The 16653-nt window shown below is 43.6% G+C and overlaps 1 protein-coding gene across 13 annotated transcripts in view; it reads left to right on the forward strand.

Moving 5' to 3' along the window:
• Window positions 1–16653, forward strand: part of LOC116932107 (twitchin) — a 48590-nt gene that overhangs the window by 16667 nt on the left and 15270 nt on the right. For 10 of the 13 annotated variants that reach the window (XM_045170896.1, XM_045170893.1, XM_045170899.1 and 7 more), the window contains 32 exons: window positions 2547–2672; window positions 2766–2910; window positions 3022–3309; window positions 3387–3531; window positions 3594–3718; window positions 3806–4159; window positions 4228–4434; window positions 4525–4665; window positions 4732–4899; window positions 4991–5115; window positions 5253–5430; window positions 5591–5738; window positions 6356–6379; window positions 6912–7048; window positions 7188–7493; window positions 7585–7887; window positions 8582–8866; window positions 8938–9249; window positions 9491–9620; window positions 9709–9881; window positions 9991–10566; window positions 10645–10811; window positions 11015–11150; window positions 11264–12154; window positions 12239–12363; window positions 12432–12588; window positions 12715–15087; window positions 15179–15460; window positions 15600–15899; window positions 15988–16123; window positions 16195–16361; window positions 16504–16636. In XM_045170896.1, the coding sequence (XP_045026831.1) occupies window positions 2547–2672; window positions 2766–2910; window positions 3022–3309; window positions 3387–3531; window positions 3594–3718; window positions 3806–4159; window positions 4228–4434; window positions 4525–4665; window positions 4732–4899; window positions 4991–5115; window positions 5253–5430; window positions 5591–5738; window positions 6356–6379; window positions 6912–7048; window positions 7188–7493; window positions 7585–7887; window positions 8582–8866; window positions 8938–9249; window positions 9491–9620; window positions 9709–9881; window positions 9991–10566; window positions 10645–10811; window positions 11015–11150; window positions 11264–12154; window positions 12239–12363; window positions 12432–12588; window positions 12715–15087; window positions 15179–15460; window positions 15600–15899; window positions 15988–16123; window positions 16195–16361; window positions 16504–16636 (9263 nt within the window). The remainder of the gene's footprint in view (window positions 1–2546; window positions 2673–2765; window positions 2911–3021; window positions 3310–3386; window positions 3532–3593; window positions 3719–3805; window positions 4160–4227; window positions 4435–4524; window positions 4666–4731; window positions 4900–4990; window positions 5116–5252; window positions 5431–5590; window positions 5739–6355; window positions 6380–6911; window positions 7049–7187; window positions 7494–7584; window positions 7888–8581; window positions 8867–8937; window positions 9250–9490; window positions 9621–9708; window positions 9882–9990; window positions 10567–10644; window positions 10812–11014; window positions 11151–11263; window positions 12155–12238; window positions 12364–12431; window positions 12589–12714; window positions 15088–15178; window positions 15461–15599; window positions 15900–15987; window positions 16124–16194; window positions 16362–16503; window positions 16637–16653) is intronic. The other 3 variants (XM_045170908.1, XM_045170894.1, XM_045170900.1) reach the window with 1 other exon arrangement.

Below are 16653 nucleotides of genomic sequence, written 5' to 3' on the forward strand. Positions count from 1 at the left end.
TCCGTAGTGAACATTTTTTTTTTTTTTTTTTTATTTTACTAATTATTTTTATTTTTTTTTGTAACGATATTAATACGGTGTGACCGCTTCTAACGTTGGACTTCTACGGAATTTCTGCGACACTTTAGATAAAGGACCGTCGCAAATTAATTTTTAACTTTTTAATTCATCGGTTTACTTTCTTTTTTGTTCTGTTTGGATGGGGAAAGGGAGGTGTGCAGTGTGCGCTCTGTTTTTACTTTTGTTTTTGTTTGCTGTTTTTTTTTCCTTGTAATTTTTATTTCTTTTTCATTTTCTGGGAGGAAGAACAGAGGGAATAGTCTTGTAGTTTGAACTACAAATCTGTTCAATCGCTCCATAAGACTTCTATTGGTAGGTCAACTAACTCATCGTTCTACTCAGAACGAGTTTCTAAAATAAAACAAGAGTTTCGAGGTTACGTGCGTCCTCGTGCGTCGCAGTTAGACATCTTCCTACTTTTCTTTAAGCCGCCAGCATTATTTTTTTAAGCTACAAACACTATGTTTGAAGACTAGCAATCGTGCTTACCAGCTTTCGTTCCCAAGCCCTTATAGTTGTTTCACCGATTCGTGAAAGGTGAAACTATTGATTATAGCTAACCAATCAAAGGCCATGGAAAATCCTAAATACTCCGCCACACTCGAACCGCATTATTAGATTACATATTCGATCACGTTGATTACGTCAGATTGCTGAGAAAGCGCCAACCCCGCGGCGAACATCACTAGCTGAAATGATCCCCGATTGGCCGATTCTGCAACCGTTCAACAGAGAGGAGGTGCCGTAAAAAGACATACTACGTACCATCAATTTTGTGCTTTACTATTTTGGTTTTCATTCATTCCTTCCAGCTGCAGCGTACAAATCAAGCTTTTTTTCCAGATAATTCTATCTTGCCTCTTCGAATGTCAAAACACTTGAAAAGGAAATCGAAATGAGCGCACCACTTAAATCGCTATATGCTTTTTAAATTCTTGAACTAGGTTAAAAGTGCACAGTTTCTCCTTGAATTTCTACCGCTAAATGAATAACGATTTTTGGCTAGCGCCCGTTCGCCACGTTCTGGTTCCCTTGCTTTCGTTTTATTGTAGAAGAGGAGACAACAATTGACCAAAGGGTGGCAGCATTTTACAGCTACACTGGAATGCGGCGATTTTGCGTGCAGCGTTTGACAAGTGAACTGAATTGTGGCGTCTCACGTTTAAACTATGCCCCAATCTAACAGCGGCAAACAATATGCTGAAACTGCGCGAATGTGTTTTTCTGCTTAACTAGCTCTATTTTCTGATTAGACTCTTTCTGTCTTGCTTTTTTTTTTATTCAACGTTTATACATCTTAGCGATTGTGCGATCGGATTCCTGTCCTTTTTCTGACATCTAGTTCTATGGTTTTGATCGCTGGCTAGCTTCTTGGCACCATTTAATGTAAGGAATATCGGTGACTACATCAGCCGTAAATTTTTTAAAACTATATCTGATGACCAGACTTACTGGCCCAGCAAATCCCAAGCAACAAATGATCGTGTTTATGGTTTATATTCATTGCATGGACAGGTGCCAAGAGTTGAGCCATACCTGTACAGTTTTTACTCACTCATCATCTAATTTGTTTTGGCATCTGACATTTTTTCCATTGTGAACGGTAGCCTCATAAGTCAAAAACAAACTTGGTTCACTTTGATCTCCATCATGCCGAATTTATTTGGATTATCGTCAATAGACGACTGTCGTCTCACGCCATCAAACAATACTTCTTCCTTCCTGTCTCTGTTACTGTGTCAAACTTTTCAACTACTTCATTCACTGTCTCTTCCTTATTTCAATCAGCCGTAGGCTGTAAGCTGTTTCTATTTTCTACGTCAGACACTTTTAAAACTGACCTAGTGATTCTTACTATCCAGTCTAGAAAGCTTTGTAGATTTTAGAAATTTCCTCTGCTGAAAGCGCTTGGGATGTATGCGTTTGTATACAGACACAGCGCGGTACACAGTACCCAACGTAAACGGTTACACATCTGTTTGCTATTCGTTTTTTTTGAAATTTTTGCTTGTCATCTCTTTAAATAGCTTCAGGTCTCTTACTCTTCCTTCTTAGGTTATTCATATTTGTATATATACGTATATGCTCTATTTTTATTTTATTTTTTGCCTGAAAATACTTATTTGCGTTTATTGTTCGTTCTATTTGATTCTTGTTTATACTTTTTAAAAACAAATTCTTATTATTTTTGTTTTGTTTTGTTTTACTTCATCTCTGTTTGCTTAATTTTTGGCCCTTCCAAAAGACAGAAAATCCGTTGCAAGCCAAAAGAGTTCCAAGTTTGTACTTTTAACTGAAAGCGATTGCTTCTGGCTATATTTAGCCATGAATGTTACTTATATAGCGTTGTTTTTATCGAGGCTGCAACTCGGTTCTTTTTCTTTCCTCACCTCCTTCTTCGTTTTATTTTTTGAAACACACTTACGTTTTCTTTTGTATTTCCGCTTATTTCTCGCTCTCGTCACGGCCTACCTCTGCCCAATCAGAAACAAGAAAGCTTCATGAAGCCTCTGATCGACCAGACCGTCAAAGAAGGCAAAGACAAGAAAGTGGTCTTCGAGTGCATCTTCTCGAAACCTAACGGCAAACCCAAATGGTTTCTTAAGAAGGATGTACGTTGTGCTCTTGCAGCATTTCCAGCTCTGATTCGAAACGTCATTTTTCATCGAGTACATCCCTCCCTTTTCAATATCGCTATCTTTTAGGAAATATTCTCCGGGTCTCGCCATAAAATGACAGTTGAAAATGACGTTTATAAACTGATTATAACTCTGCCCAAAGTGGACGACATGGGCAAATATACGATAGACATTGGTGGCATCACCTGCAGCGCCTACCTGACTGTCGAGGGTAAGACACTTAAAAAAAAAAAAAAAAAAAAAGGCGCTTAGCTCAGAGTAGCATCGAATTTTACCATAGCAAAACTGTAATATCGATTTATTTTATTTGTCCACTTTATAGAAGCTGACCAAGTTTATTCCTTCGTTCGCCAGCTGCCAAAGAAAGCGGAAGCTTATCTCAACCGCGAGTTTGAGCTGGAATGCCAGGTTAGCCATCACAAAGCGCCAGTGAACTGGTACAAAGGCGAAGAGAAGATTGAGGCCGATGGACAGAGGTTCGAAATTAGCAAAGACCTCACAGGCACCTGCCGTCTCATTTTCAAAGGACCAATCAAAGAAGACAACGGAGAGTACAACTGTAAAATTGAAAGACAGAATATCAAGACTTCGTGCCACCTCAAGTTTATCGGTAATATTTCATCGTAGATTTGTTGTTTGTGGGTTTGGGGGAATCTTTTAACATAAGTGATGTAAATTGAAAATCAGAATTCCCGCACAAATTCACCAAGACCCTTCTGAGCGTGCAAGCCGCTGAAAAAGAGGCGGTAATGCTGGAATGCGAAGTGGATGAGGATGATGCTGGTGTAATCTGGAAGAAAGATGGCGAAGTTTTCAAACCCACAGATAAAAAGTTTAATCTTGAAAGAAAAATGGGTTGGATGAACCATTAGCTAATCTGTTTGTTTTCAATAGGATCCAGATTCAAACGGAAGGCAAAAAACGACGTCTTTTTTTCAAAGAGATCAAAATGACCGATGCTGGAAATTATACTTGCCATACCAACGCCGATGAAACCCAAGCAGAGGTGACGGTCGATTGTAAGTTCAATCTGTTTATTCTTGGGGTCGATCGATTATTACAACCTTTTATTTATTTATTTTTTTTTTTTTTTTGCGTTTGTGTAGACGTTAACAAGTTCAATAAGAAACTGAAAGACACTGTCGTCACCGAGCGTGAAAAGTTAATCCTCGAGGTGGAGGTGGCTGATCAGACAGCTTCCACTGAATTTTTTATCAATGGAGAAGCTATTAAACCGTCAGATCGCATCGAAATCAAAAACTTGGGTGGTGGCAAACATCAGCTCATATTTAACAGCGCCGAACTAACCGATGAAGGCGAAATTAAATGCAAATCTGGCCGACTCAAGTCGACTTGTCATCTAACGGTGAACAAGGGCGAAGGCAAACCTGAAATCAATCTTGATACCCCTGTCGAAGGACCTAGCAACAAAATGTTGATTGTTGACGTCCCCTACGTTGGTAAGACTAGCCATTCTTCTAGACGAAGACAATGCCCAGTTGATGAAATCCTGTCGTATTGTTTATAGTGCCGGGAGTTCGAAAATCTCCCGTTGAAGCCAAATTATCGAAAGACGGCAAGAGCCTCGGCGTGAAAGAAGTCGAAATCATCGTTCAAGAGGATAAAGCAATTATGAAACTTAAGAAAACTGTTCGTTCGTCATCTGGTATTTACCAGATAAAGCTGTCAAACGCTCAAGGAGAGACTACTAAAGATGTGTTCTTCAACATTCAAGGTAGACACAGTTGAAAAACATCAAATTAGATTTCTTGTATTACAGTGTCAACCTTATTGCATTTCCTTTTCACATAAAAAAAAAAAATAGATGTCCCGGGCTCACCTGAAGACATTTCAGTTCATGATATTTTCCAAGATTCTTGCGTCCTCAAGTGGAAAAAGCCAAAGGACGATGGTGGTATGCCCATCACTAATTACATTATTGAACGCCAAGATTTGTCCGTAAAAGGCAAGTGATTCTCCTGTGCTAACCAACTCATCATTATTCACAATCCACATGTTTGTCGTACCTCAGGTGGATGGAATCCAGTAGGTGAACTCCCATCCGACCAGCCTTTATCTTACAAATGTGAGGGCTTGATCAACAAAAAAGAATACAAATTTCGCGTTGTGGCAGTAAACAAGATGGGCAATTCGGAACCTGGTCTATTCCCCAAAGTCGTGCTCGCCAAAGATCCTTGGGGTAAAATTCGAACTCGCAATTTTGAAAATGCCTTTAACAAAATAGGTGTTACAGTACTAGTGCTTTTCACTAATGTGCTTCTTATTACTAGATGAACCTGGAAAACCAGGTAATGCTGAAGTGGTCGACTGGGATGTCGATCATGCCGACATTACATGGACGAAGCCAGAAAATGACGGAGGCTCTCCCATCACTGGCTACGTCATTGAGTACAAGGTGAGCATTTATCTCATTTCCTTGTCGTGCTTATGTGGTCAGAAGATCTCTACGGAACCAGAGTTTCTAATTAAGCTCGACGTGTGCGATACTGCATTACAGAAATTATAATGGCACACAATTTTCCGGTGATTTAGGAGAAATTCGGAAATGACTGGGTAACAGCAAAGGAATTCCCTGGCGATGCTACTAGCGGAACGGTTACCGGACTTAAAGAAGGCACGCAGTACGAGTTCCGTATCAAGGCTATCAATAAAGCAGGACCCGGAGAACCCAGCGAAGCTACCAAACCCATAATCGCCAAATCTCGTTTCGGTATGAAAAAGCCCCAAATTTATCCTGTTATTTAGGTGCCGTTTATTTCATCTCCTTGTACTTTTTACATTTTTCCTTTTCGATTGCGTTTTTATTTTCACGTTTGCTTCACTGCTTATTGTTCCCGTTGTAATATTTTATTTTATTGTTATTTTTTTAGTCAAACCATACATCATTGGCGATGCAATGAAACCGTTGGTGATCAAGAAAGGACAAATTATTAAATTCGATGTGAAATATGGCGGTGAACCTGAACCTGAGGCTTCTTGGGATTTGGAAGGGAAATCGATCAAAATCGACGGAGAAAGGTAAAACTCGCATTCCACATTCCTTACTTATAGATTCCGTAACCATAAGTGGTGAATGAGTTGTTATTAAGTTACGTAAATGCTCAGAATATAGTTACGGTAATATACAATATATATATTGAGAGAGAGAGAGAGAGAGAGAGAGAGAGAAGAAATAGTTAGTAACTATATAATGCAAAGTCAAAACAAACAAAAAAAATGTTGGCCCACACAAAACAGTATAGGCTAACATACGTGTGTAACTTTAGACTTCTTGTGGTCTTTCGTTGACCAACGATAGGGTGAGAATATCTTTTGTCGTCCCATAATTACTTTGTATCAACATTGCATCAAGTTTTTATTATTTTTTTTTTCTGCCTGCTTTCGCATTCTGTGTAAAGGGGGAAGAAAAGTAAGTGAGTTTTTTTGGTAAGTTTGACCAACACAATTTGGCAAGAAGAGATAGGAAAAAAGTTTGCCTGAAACTGTCGAGGCATTTTTAAAAATAACAGCTACCCATTTTTTTTTTTTTTTTTAACTCAAACGTCAAAAAAATACCGAGGGTTATTAAGCATTTCATTGATTCTAAACGTGACTTATTATTCTTTGGGCTTCTTGCGGCGCTCGAACGAACACAGGATACCCAACACGTCGACTATAAGGTGATTTGGTGACGTTACCGTCAACGGAATCTTTATTTGAACGAAAATAAACTCAGCGGTTTTTTGCTCTTCGCTGAGCTCCGAATGGCACGATTCTCGATTTCAACACCATAAAATGTTTACCCCACACACCTACACACTGAATGACGGCACGATTCATTCAACAAAGATTAATGATAAAGAATAATTTGTTTTCTTTTATTGATAAAATTTGTTTTTTGCAACAATGATCTTTAACTAAAAATTTGTCGATTTATAAGTCACCTAAACCGCATCTCCTAACCCCCAGAGCCTATCACCGCGATATACTGGCACAATGACACAAAAGCACAAAACATTCCATAACCCCCCTTATCCAATCACCGCGATTCGTTCGGCACCAGAACACAGCAGCACAACATTCAGTGAAAATAACGCTCGTGATTCAGCCACATCACAGTGAAAAACACCGAGTCCTAACTTAACCGACACCTTTCTTCATTCTTCATTATATTTTGCTAATGCGTTTGCTCAAATATATTTCCAAAAACAGAGTGTCCGTCGACAAATACGAACGCAACAGCGTGCTGACGGTGCGTAAAGCGGTTCGTGCCGACAGCGGCAAGTACAGAATCACGTTGAAGAATACCTCCGGAACGTGCGAGGGCATTGCTGATGTCGTTGTTCTTGGTGAGTCAATCAGATTGCTTATACTTCTTGACCATATGATTTCGCCTTTAACGCGTAACACACACGGCGAGCTCTAATTGTTCTCGATATTAATGCAATGTGACTGCTACACAATCAATGGCAATTGTTCAATTTGTAGATAAACCATCAAGACCTTCTGGTCCAATCGTTGCGGATGAAATTCGTGCCGATCACATCAAAATCAAATGGAAGAAACCCGAAGATAGCGGTGGTTCACCACTTACTGGCTATATTATTGAGAAAATGGATATGGATACTGGTAGATGGGTTGCTGCAGGTGAGGTCGGCCCCAACGACGAAACCTTTACTGCTACTGGCTTAACGCCAAAGAAGAAGTACAAATTCCGCGTCAAGGCCGTGAACAAAGAAGGCGAATCTGAAGCTTTGGAAACAGACGAGGCTATCATGGCTCGCAATCCTTACGGTAAGGCCCACTTGCTTTGTTGCATTAACAAAAAGAATCGATCCCACGGTTAGTTACATAACTTGCATAACCATTTTGAAAATTCATGCAGATGAACCGGGCAAACCGAGCAAGCCCGTTATCGAAGACTATTCAGTGTCCAGCGTCACCCTGACTTGGATCAAGCCAGACAACGATGGTGGTCGGCCATTAACGCACTACATCATCGAAATGAAGGACAAACTGTCCGTTGAATGGAAGGAGGTACTCATCACTCCTGACCCGACGTGCAAAGCGACAGTAGAGGGACTGAAAGAGAACCAGATAGTGACGTTCCGCGTTCGCGCAGCCAACAAGGCTGGCTTTGGAGAACCTTCAGAACCCACGGACACGCACACTGTCAAGCATAGAAATTGTAAGTTATACCAAATAGTAAACATTTTATTTTTCACTCTATTTACGTATAAGAGTTGCACAAAGTATTTTTTTTTTAGTGCGCTAGATTATAAATAACTTGCGATTTCTTGGGAAATTTTAGTTAGCGAATGATTATTACGTTTTTTCCCTTTCAATGGGGAGAATCATCGACTGTATTTATCACATTTGTAGAGAAATTGTTCTTTCATCCATAGCTATTAGGCGTCCACACAAAAAAAACCAAAAAAAAAAAATTATTATTATTATAATAAAATCTATTTCAGCCATAGATTCATTCGACGAAGTCTGAAATTATTAATCCGTAAAAAATTAGAATTCTCATTGTTTCAATAGCATAGAAATTGTTTTCCGTACTGCACTTGGGACACGTAAAGTAAACTCAACCCGAGGGCAGCACACCGAAAAGTCTGTAGAAAAAAGCAATTTAAAGAAATCGGCTTTGCTATTTTCGTTTAGTTACAAACCGATTCGATATCTTTGTCGTGCGCCTACTTACGCGAACTATCGCTAAACTTGGGGAAAAATATAAAAGCATTAGGGACTTGTATGTAATGAAAAGTAATGGTGATCTCTTGTCGATAATTTTGCTAAATTAAGTACCGTACTCTAATAATATTCCCCAAAAATGTATCATAACAACCGTTCATGGAAATCACGAAACAATTTTACAGTGAAACCCAGGATCGACCGCACTACGTTGAAAACAATCACCATCAAAGTAGGCCGTGCCCACAAGTGGTCGGTGGATGTGGCTGGTGAGCCTCCTCCAACCATTGTGTGGGTCTGGCGTGATAGCATCGCACTCACCAACACCGAGCGTATTACCATTGAAAATCGCGATTATCACACGGATTTCTCGATTATCGACGCCACTCGCAAGGATGCCGGCATCTACACTTTACAGGCAGAGAACAAATCCGGGAAGGATTCCGAATCGGTTGAGTTGATTGTTTTAGGTAAATCCGCACTTGATCTGTCACTCGGCTTAGAATTTGATTCTAACTTGCTGTCTCTTTTTCAAATTCAGGCAAACCGAGCTCGCCAAAGGGACCGTTAGAGGTCACCGATGTTCACAAAGAAGGCTGTAAATTAAGCTGGGCTAAACCCGAAGACGATGGTGGACTGCCCATTAAGGAATATGAAATTGAGAAGCTGGACGTGAGCACGGGCAAATGGACCCGCGTTGGCAAAGTCAACGGAGAGCGGCAGCCGCCCACTTATAACGTGACAGGCCTGGAACCGGGCAAGAGTTACCAATTCCGAGTCACCGCTATTAACGACGAAGGAGATTCTGAGCCCTTGACCACGACACATGCCATTGTCGCCAAAGATCCTTACGGTACAGTATATCGCAAACTATAGATTGTAATTGTATAGGAAGAAAGAGGATTAGAAATAGTCGCAATGCGACTGCGAATAGCAGTGCATAATATCCAAAATATACGTGGCAAAAAATGCGTACAAGTGATGTTTGCCATGCAACTAGAGGAGAATGCAAAAACATAAACTAGCATAGCGTAGATGGCAGAACGTGAGAGGCTAAATCCAGTCTTGTGATGCATTTCCATTTACAAATGCAGAACAATCTTCTGCCCCTGGACGGCCCGATATCGTCGATTATGACAACCGCAGTGTCGACTTGAAGTGGACAGCACCAACCGTAGATGGAGGCGTTCCCATCGAGAAATACATAATCGAGAAAAAAGACAAGTATGCAAACACTGTCCCAAGGCCTTCAACCCGTTTTATAGCCGAACGTACAAATTGTGCACAATAAATGTTGTTTACCTCTACTCAGATTCAAGCCCGATTGGGAAAAAGCTGGCGAAGTACCTGGAGACAAGCTGGAAGGCAAAGTCGTCGACCTGAAAGAGCGTGGTGAATACCAGTTCCGCATCGTAGCCGTCAACAAAGCTGGATTATCCCCACCGTCAGAGCCAACGCAGATGCATCTAGTGAAGCACAAACTACGTAAGCGCAAAATTTTACCACCAGACTAGTCATTACTACGAAAAAGTTATTGGACAATCTTCTGGCTGGCTCTTCATTGTTTTGTTTTTTTTAATGTGTTTTTCTGCAGTCAAACCGCAAATCGATCGTACCAACTTAAAGCAAATCATGATCAAAGCTGGCAAAGTGTTCAAGTACGACGTCAACATCAAAGGTGAACCGCCCCCGACAGTCACGTGGTATCTAGGCGAGAAAGAAGTCCTGTCACAGGAGAACGTTGAAATTGTCAATGTCGACTATAACACCAAGCTGAATGTGGTTGATGCTAAACGGAAAAATTCTGGCATGTACAAGATTCTTGCCGTCAACGAACACGGCAAAGACGAAGCCCAGGTAGAGGTGGTTGTCCTCGCCGCTCCATCCAAACCTAAGGGACCGCTGAAGGTCACCGACGTCACCAAGAGCGGCTGCAAGTTGGCATGGCAACCTCCCGAGGATGATGGCGGCAAGCCAATCACTGGATATGTGGTTGAAAAATTGGATAAGGGCCGCTGGGTTCCGGTTGGCCGCACCAAAGAGCCTGAAATGGATGTCGGTGGTTTACAGGAGGGCAAGGAATACAGCTTCCGAGTAAGGGCCGTGAATGACGAGGGCGAATCGGAAAATCTCGACACTGACCAATCAATCATCGCTAAGAATCCATTCGGTTAGTACATCTTTCCAAATGAGTTCAAAAAGCTCTAATCCTATAATATTAATCATAAATTAACACGGCGTTTTGCAGATCCTCCTGGAAAACCAGGAACTCCGGACATTGTCGACTGGGACGTTGATCGTGTCGATCTCAAGTGGACAGCACCCAAACATACGGGCGGTGTTCCCATTACTGGTTACGTAATTGAGAAAAAGGAACGATTCGGAAGCAACTGGGAAGAAATCCTGACAACCGAGGTACTACAGGAAAAACTAGTTTTTCGTACTGACATTAGGTGTATACGACGTACAGTACGTATTTCACGAGCCTAAAAGGTTTCGTAACGCAACTATTACGAAATTCTCAACCGTTTATCTCAGCTACATCCGAAATGCTATAGCCGTTGGTTGATCGTCATAGCCAATAAATTTTTTTTTATTATCTGCCTTTCTCCCCCAAGAAACCGGACTGTGAGGCTCGAGTTCCAGGGCTGAAAGAAGGTCAACAATATCAGTTCCGCGTTCGCGCGGTCAACAAAGCCGGTCAGGGTGAACCAAGTGATGGAACTGGACCTCATATAGCCAAAGCGCGCTTCCGTAAGAAATGAATGAATGAATCTTGCTTGCTAGACTTGGTCCAAAGTTTTTGAAAACAAAAAATAAAATTAACAAAAAATTAACAAATAAAATGCCATTTTTCTTTGTTACAGTCAAACCGCAGATCAACAGAGAGAAACTCAAACAGATCGTGGTGAGAGGTGGACAATTCGTGAAATTCGATGTCGACGTTAAAGGCGAACCAGCGCCGACTATGCAGTGGATTTTTGCTGGAGCGCCTTTGGAGTCCCAAGACCGCATCAAAATCGACAACAGCGAACACAATACTAAATTATCGATCGGCGACTCTATCCGCAAAGACACCGGCATCTACACCCTGGTTGCCGAAAACAGCGTTGGCCGCGACGAAGCCACAGTTGAAGTAAACATTTTAGCAAAACCAGGGAAACCAGAAGGGCCCATGGAAGTCAGCAATGTCCACAAGGATGGCTGCAAAGTTAAATGGGACAAGCCAAAGGACGACGGTGGTCTACCGATTTCAGGCTACATTTTGGAAAAGATGGAACTTGGTACTGGCAAATGGGTACCAGCGGGTCGTTGCGATTCTGAAAAAACCGAACTCGATGTTAGCGGTTTGGAACAGGGAAAGAAATATCATTTCCGGGTGAAGGCGGTCAACGAAGAAGGTGAAGGAGAACCGCTCGAAACAGACACTGCTATTTTGGCCAAGAATCCTTTTGATCCACCTGCACCACCTGGTCTTCCAGAACTCGTCGACTGGAACGAGAACATGGTCAAGCTAAAATGGGACCAACCGATCCGAGATGGCGGTTCGCCCATCACTGGTTACATCATTGAAATGGTGGACAAGTATGGCGGAATTTTCACCAAAGCGGCCGAAGTCAACGGCAATATCTGCCAAGGCGTTGTCAATAACTTGGAGGAGGGTAACCGTTATGAGTTCCGTGTCCGCGCTGTCAATAAGGCAGGGCAGAGTGAACCCAGTGACTCAACCAAACCACACGTAGCCAAAGCCCGTTTCCGTAAGTGAAGTTCCCCATTAAGTAGCTTAGCAAAATTTAATGAGTCGGACTGGCGTTGATTATTCATTTGTCGTCTGGTTGCAGTCAAACCGAAGATCGATCGAACTAATTTACAAAAAGTGACGATTAAAGTCGGTCTGCAAGTCAACCTTGATGTCAACGTTGCCGGAGAGCCTCCACCGGTTGTCACCTGGACTCTGAAAGACAATGTAAAACAATGCCATAAAGAAATATGGTTTTCCTCTTGATTTTGTGTGCCATTTGAAAACCGTTACAGGTAGTTCAATCGAACGAACAAGTTCGCGTTGACAATTCGGATTACAACACCAAATTTTTGATTTTCCGAGCGACGAGAGCCCTCAGCGGTGTCTATACCATCACTGCCACCAACTCTCAGGGCGAAGACAAAGCCGAAGTGGAAATTCTAATTTTGGGTACTTTTGAAATTCTCTATCACGCTTTTTTTCCTCGCTACATTCGACACAAGATCTACTGGTTAGGTTGATGGTACTGGTACTGTTTACTAACTCAGCTCGTTTCCCTATTTTGCACGACGACAGGTAAACCAAGCAAACCTAAAGGCCCGCTTGAGGTTGAAAACGTCCATAAAAGCGGCTGCAAGCTCAAGTGGAAAAAGCCGGAAGACGACGGCGGATCGCCCATTGAGTACTACGAGATCGAAAAATTGGACCCGTTGACTGGCCAGTGGGTACCGGCCGGTCAATCGCAAGAGCCCGAAGCAGAAATCACCGGACTTCACGAGGGCAAAAAGTACAAGTTCCGCGTTAAGGCCGTCAATAAGGAAGGTGAATCTGAAGAGCTGGAAACGGACCAGACCATTGTTGCCAAAAATCCGTTCGATCCACCGAGTAAGCCCGGCCGGCCAGAATTGACGGACTGGGACAAAGACTACGTCGACCTCAAATGGACACCACCGAAATCTGACGGTGGCATGCCCATCGATAAGTACATCGTCCAAAAACGCGACAAAGAGGTAAGAGGTTGGTCAGAGTGCGCCCGTGTCAGCGGCGATAAGAACAGCGCCAAAATAACGGACGTGGAGCCTGGTCATGAGTATGAATTCCGCATCGTTGCACTCAACAAAGCTGGAGAAAGCGAACCGAGCGATGTCTCGCAATCGGTGGTGACCAAGCCACGGTTCTTAGCGCCTCACATCGACCGTAAGACGCTCATGAAGCAAGTCATTCACTCCGGACAACTTCTGCGCATGGAGGCGGACGTACAAGGCGAGCCAGCGCCACAAGTGACCTGGTTCCGCCAGGAGGAGCAGCTAGTTACCTACGATCAGCTGACCATCACCAATGAGCCATACAGAACGAGTTTCATCATAACCAAAGCTAAGCGTTCGGACACAGGTCTTTACCGCGTTTTCGCCAAGAACGATTCGGGTACCGATCAAGTCGAGATCGAAATCATTGTCCTTAGCAAGCCAGGCAAACCTAAAGGCCCTCTTGCAGTCAGCGAGGTAACGGCCGAAGGCTGCAAACTGAAATGGGAACCGCCAGAAGATGATGGAGGCATACCTCTCGAGAACTACGTCGTCGAACGAATGGACACGGATACGGGGCGCTGGGTGCAGGTTTGTACGACAAAGGCTCCCGAAGCGGAAGTCAGTGGATTAACCGAAGGCAAGGAATACCAGTTCCGAGTACGTGCCGTCAACTCCGAGGGTGAATCCGATCCATTGGAAACCGATGTGCCAACGCTGGCCAAAAATCCATACCAAGCGCCTGACGCTCCCGGCAAGCCCCAGATCAAAGACTGGGATCGACACCAGGTCGATCTGAAGTGGACGGCTCCGAAATCGGACGGTGGTTCGCCCATCACCGCCTACGTTGTAGAGAAGAAAGACAATAACGCCACCAAGTGGTCAAAAGCTATGGAGGTCGTTGGCAACAAGTTGGAAGCCCGCGTTACTGGACTGACGGAGAATCATACCTACCAGTTCCGCGTTCGGGCCGTTAACAAAGCCGGTCAGAGTAAGCCCAGCGAGGCCAGCGATCCTGTAACGGCCAAACCACGTTTCTTGGCGCCCAAGATCGATCGTACCAATTTGAAGAATGTGACTATCAAAGCCGGCCAGCCGTTCAAGTTTGATGTCAGTGTCATTGGTGAGCCAGCTCCAACCATCACTTGGTTCCAAAACAAAGCTCACTTGGTCACCAAGGATAACATGACAGTCGATGTTGACTCGCACCGTACAAAGCTGTCAGTCTTGATGTCTTCCCGTCCCAATACGGGAACCTACGTCATTAAAGCCGAAAACAGTTCGGGTAAAGACGAGGCATCGGTGGAAGTCACCGTCCTGGACAGGCCAGCTAAACCAGAAGGTCCACTCAAGATCAATGATATACACAAGGAAGGGTGCGCCTTGAAATGGAGTCCTCCTCTTGACGACGGAGGATCGCCCATTGAGTACTACGTCGTCGAGAAAATGGATACAGAGAACGGCCGCTGGATCCCGGTGGGCAGAAGCAAAGATCCCAAGATGGAAGTGGCCAATCTAACACCTGGTCAGGAATACAAGTTCCGCGTTTCAGCTGTAAACGCAGAAGGCGATTCCGATCCATTGGAAGCACTAGAGTCCATTGTGGCTAAAAATCCTTTCGACGAGCCAGGACCACCTGGCATCCCCGAAGCGACAGACTGGGATCGGCATTTTGTGGAACTCAAGTGGACTCCGCCTGCAACGGACGGTGGATCTCCCATTACCGGCTACATTGTGGAGAAACGCGAAAAGGGAAGCACTCGGTGGATTAAGGCCACCGAGATCCGCACGCCCGAATGCAAGGGCAAAGTGGACAATCTCGATGAAGGCGTTACGTATGAATTCCGTGTCCGCGCTGTGAACGAGGCTGGACCAGGCGAGCCCAGTGATGCCAGCAAACCCGTCATTACCAAGCCCAGAAAACGTAACGTTCATTCGAATATTTTATCTAAACAATGTTTCCGTTCCTTACGTTTTTATATTTATACGTTTCTTCATTTTGACTGGGACTGTAGTGGCACCTAAGATCGACCGCCGTAACTTGCGCAACGTGTCGATTCGCGAGGGCGAATCTTTCCTGTTCGATGTCAAGATCATCGGTGAGCCGGCTCCAGATGTCACTTGGGCTCTTGGTAGTAAAGCAGTCCAGCAGAGCCATTCTAAGAGAATCGAAAATGTGCCATACAACTCCAAGTTCTTCAACGATAAAGCGGAGCGAAAGGATACAGGCACCTACGTTATCACGGCCATCAACAAATGGGGCCAAGATACGGCTGAGGTCGAAGTGATTGTCGTCTGTAAGTCGCCCTTGCTTGCCCTTCCTTAGCCACAATAAGGTTATCTATTGAATTAAGGCTATGTTCGCATTTGAGCTAACGTTACATTTGCCGTACGTCTATCTCACATCTTTTCGTTATGTGTATTTTAAAAATTTAGCCAAACCGAGCAAACCCGAAGGACCACTGGAGGTGAGCGATGTGCACAAAGAAGGATGCAAGCTCAAGTGGAAGAAACCCAAGGATGATGGCGGTGAACCCATCGAGGGTTATGCCGTGGAAAAATTCGACGCCGATAGTGGCATGTGGCTGCCGGTGGGAAAGACCAAAGATCCAGAACTGGAGGTGTTAGGTCTGGTACCCGGCCACGAATACAATTTCCGCGTTAAGGCCTTTAACAAGGAGGGAGAGTCGGAGCCTTTGGAGACAATGGCTCCCATCATTGCCAAAGACCCTTTCAGTAATACATTTTCTGGGGAAGGCCAAAGGAAATCTTATGGTCGAACTGTCTACAGCCTAAGAGTAAACTGTGTATTCGTTTTTTTCAGCCGTTCCGTCTGCGCCCCGTAATCCCGAGGCAATCGACTGGAGCCCAAGTTACGTGGAACTTTCTTGGAAGGAACCGACTTCAGACGGAGGAGCAGTCATTACGGGTTACATCATTGAGAAGCGCGACAAATATAGGTGACTTGTCTCATACATAAGTTTCAAATTCTTCTAAAGTTATGCAAATGTTTTCGATTATTTGTTAATAGCGTTATGTGGGAGAAAGCTATGGAAACATCGGATCCGCTCTGTCAAGCCAAAGTCGTCAACTTAATTGAGAACATGGAATATCAATTCCGTGTGATCGCCGTTAACAAAGCCGGAAATTCTGAACCCAGTGAGGCAACCAAGACGATTATCACAAAAGCTCGCTTCCGTAAGTCTCTACCCATCCGTTGCCTCATCATAGCATTTCGGCGTTTAAAAAAAAACTGTTAGAAGTCGTCAGGATGAATGGGGAAAAGAATTGAGGGATTTGCTATGAATGGAAACCTAATGCCTCATTTATTTTGTTTTAGTTGCACCCAAGATTGATCGGCGGAATATGCGAGATTTGACGCTTACTGCTAATTCGATGCTGAAATTTGACGTTGGAATTATTGGTGAACCTCCACCAACTGCAGTATGGACAGTGAGCGGTAACCCGATTAGGTAAATCCTAGCTTGAT

This window comes from Daphnia magna, linkage group LG3, assembly GCF_020631705.1.
Source record: "Daphnia magna isolate NIES linkage group LG3, ASM2063170v1.1, whole genome shotgun sequence".
NCBI classification, from domain to species: domain Eukaryota; kingdom Metazoa; phylum Arthropoda; class Branchiopoda; order Diplostraca; family Daphniidae; genus Daphnia; species Daphnia magna.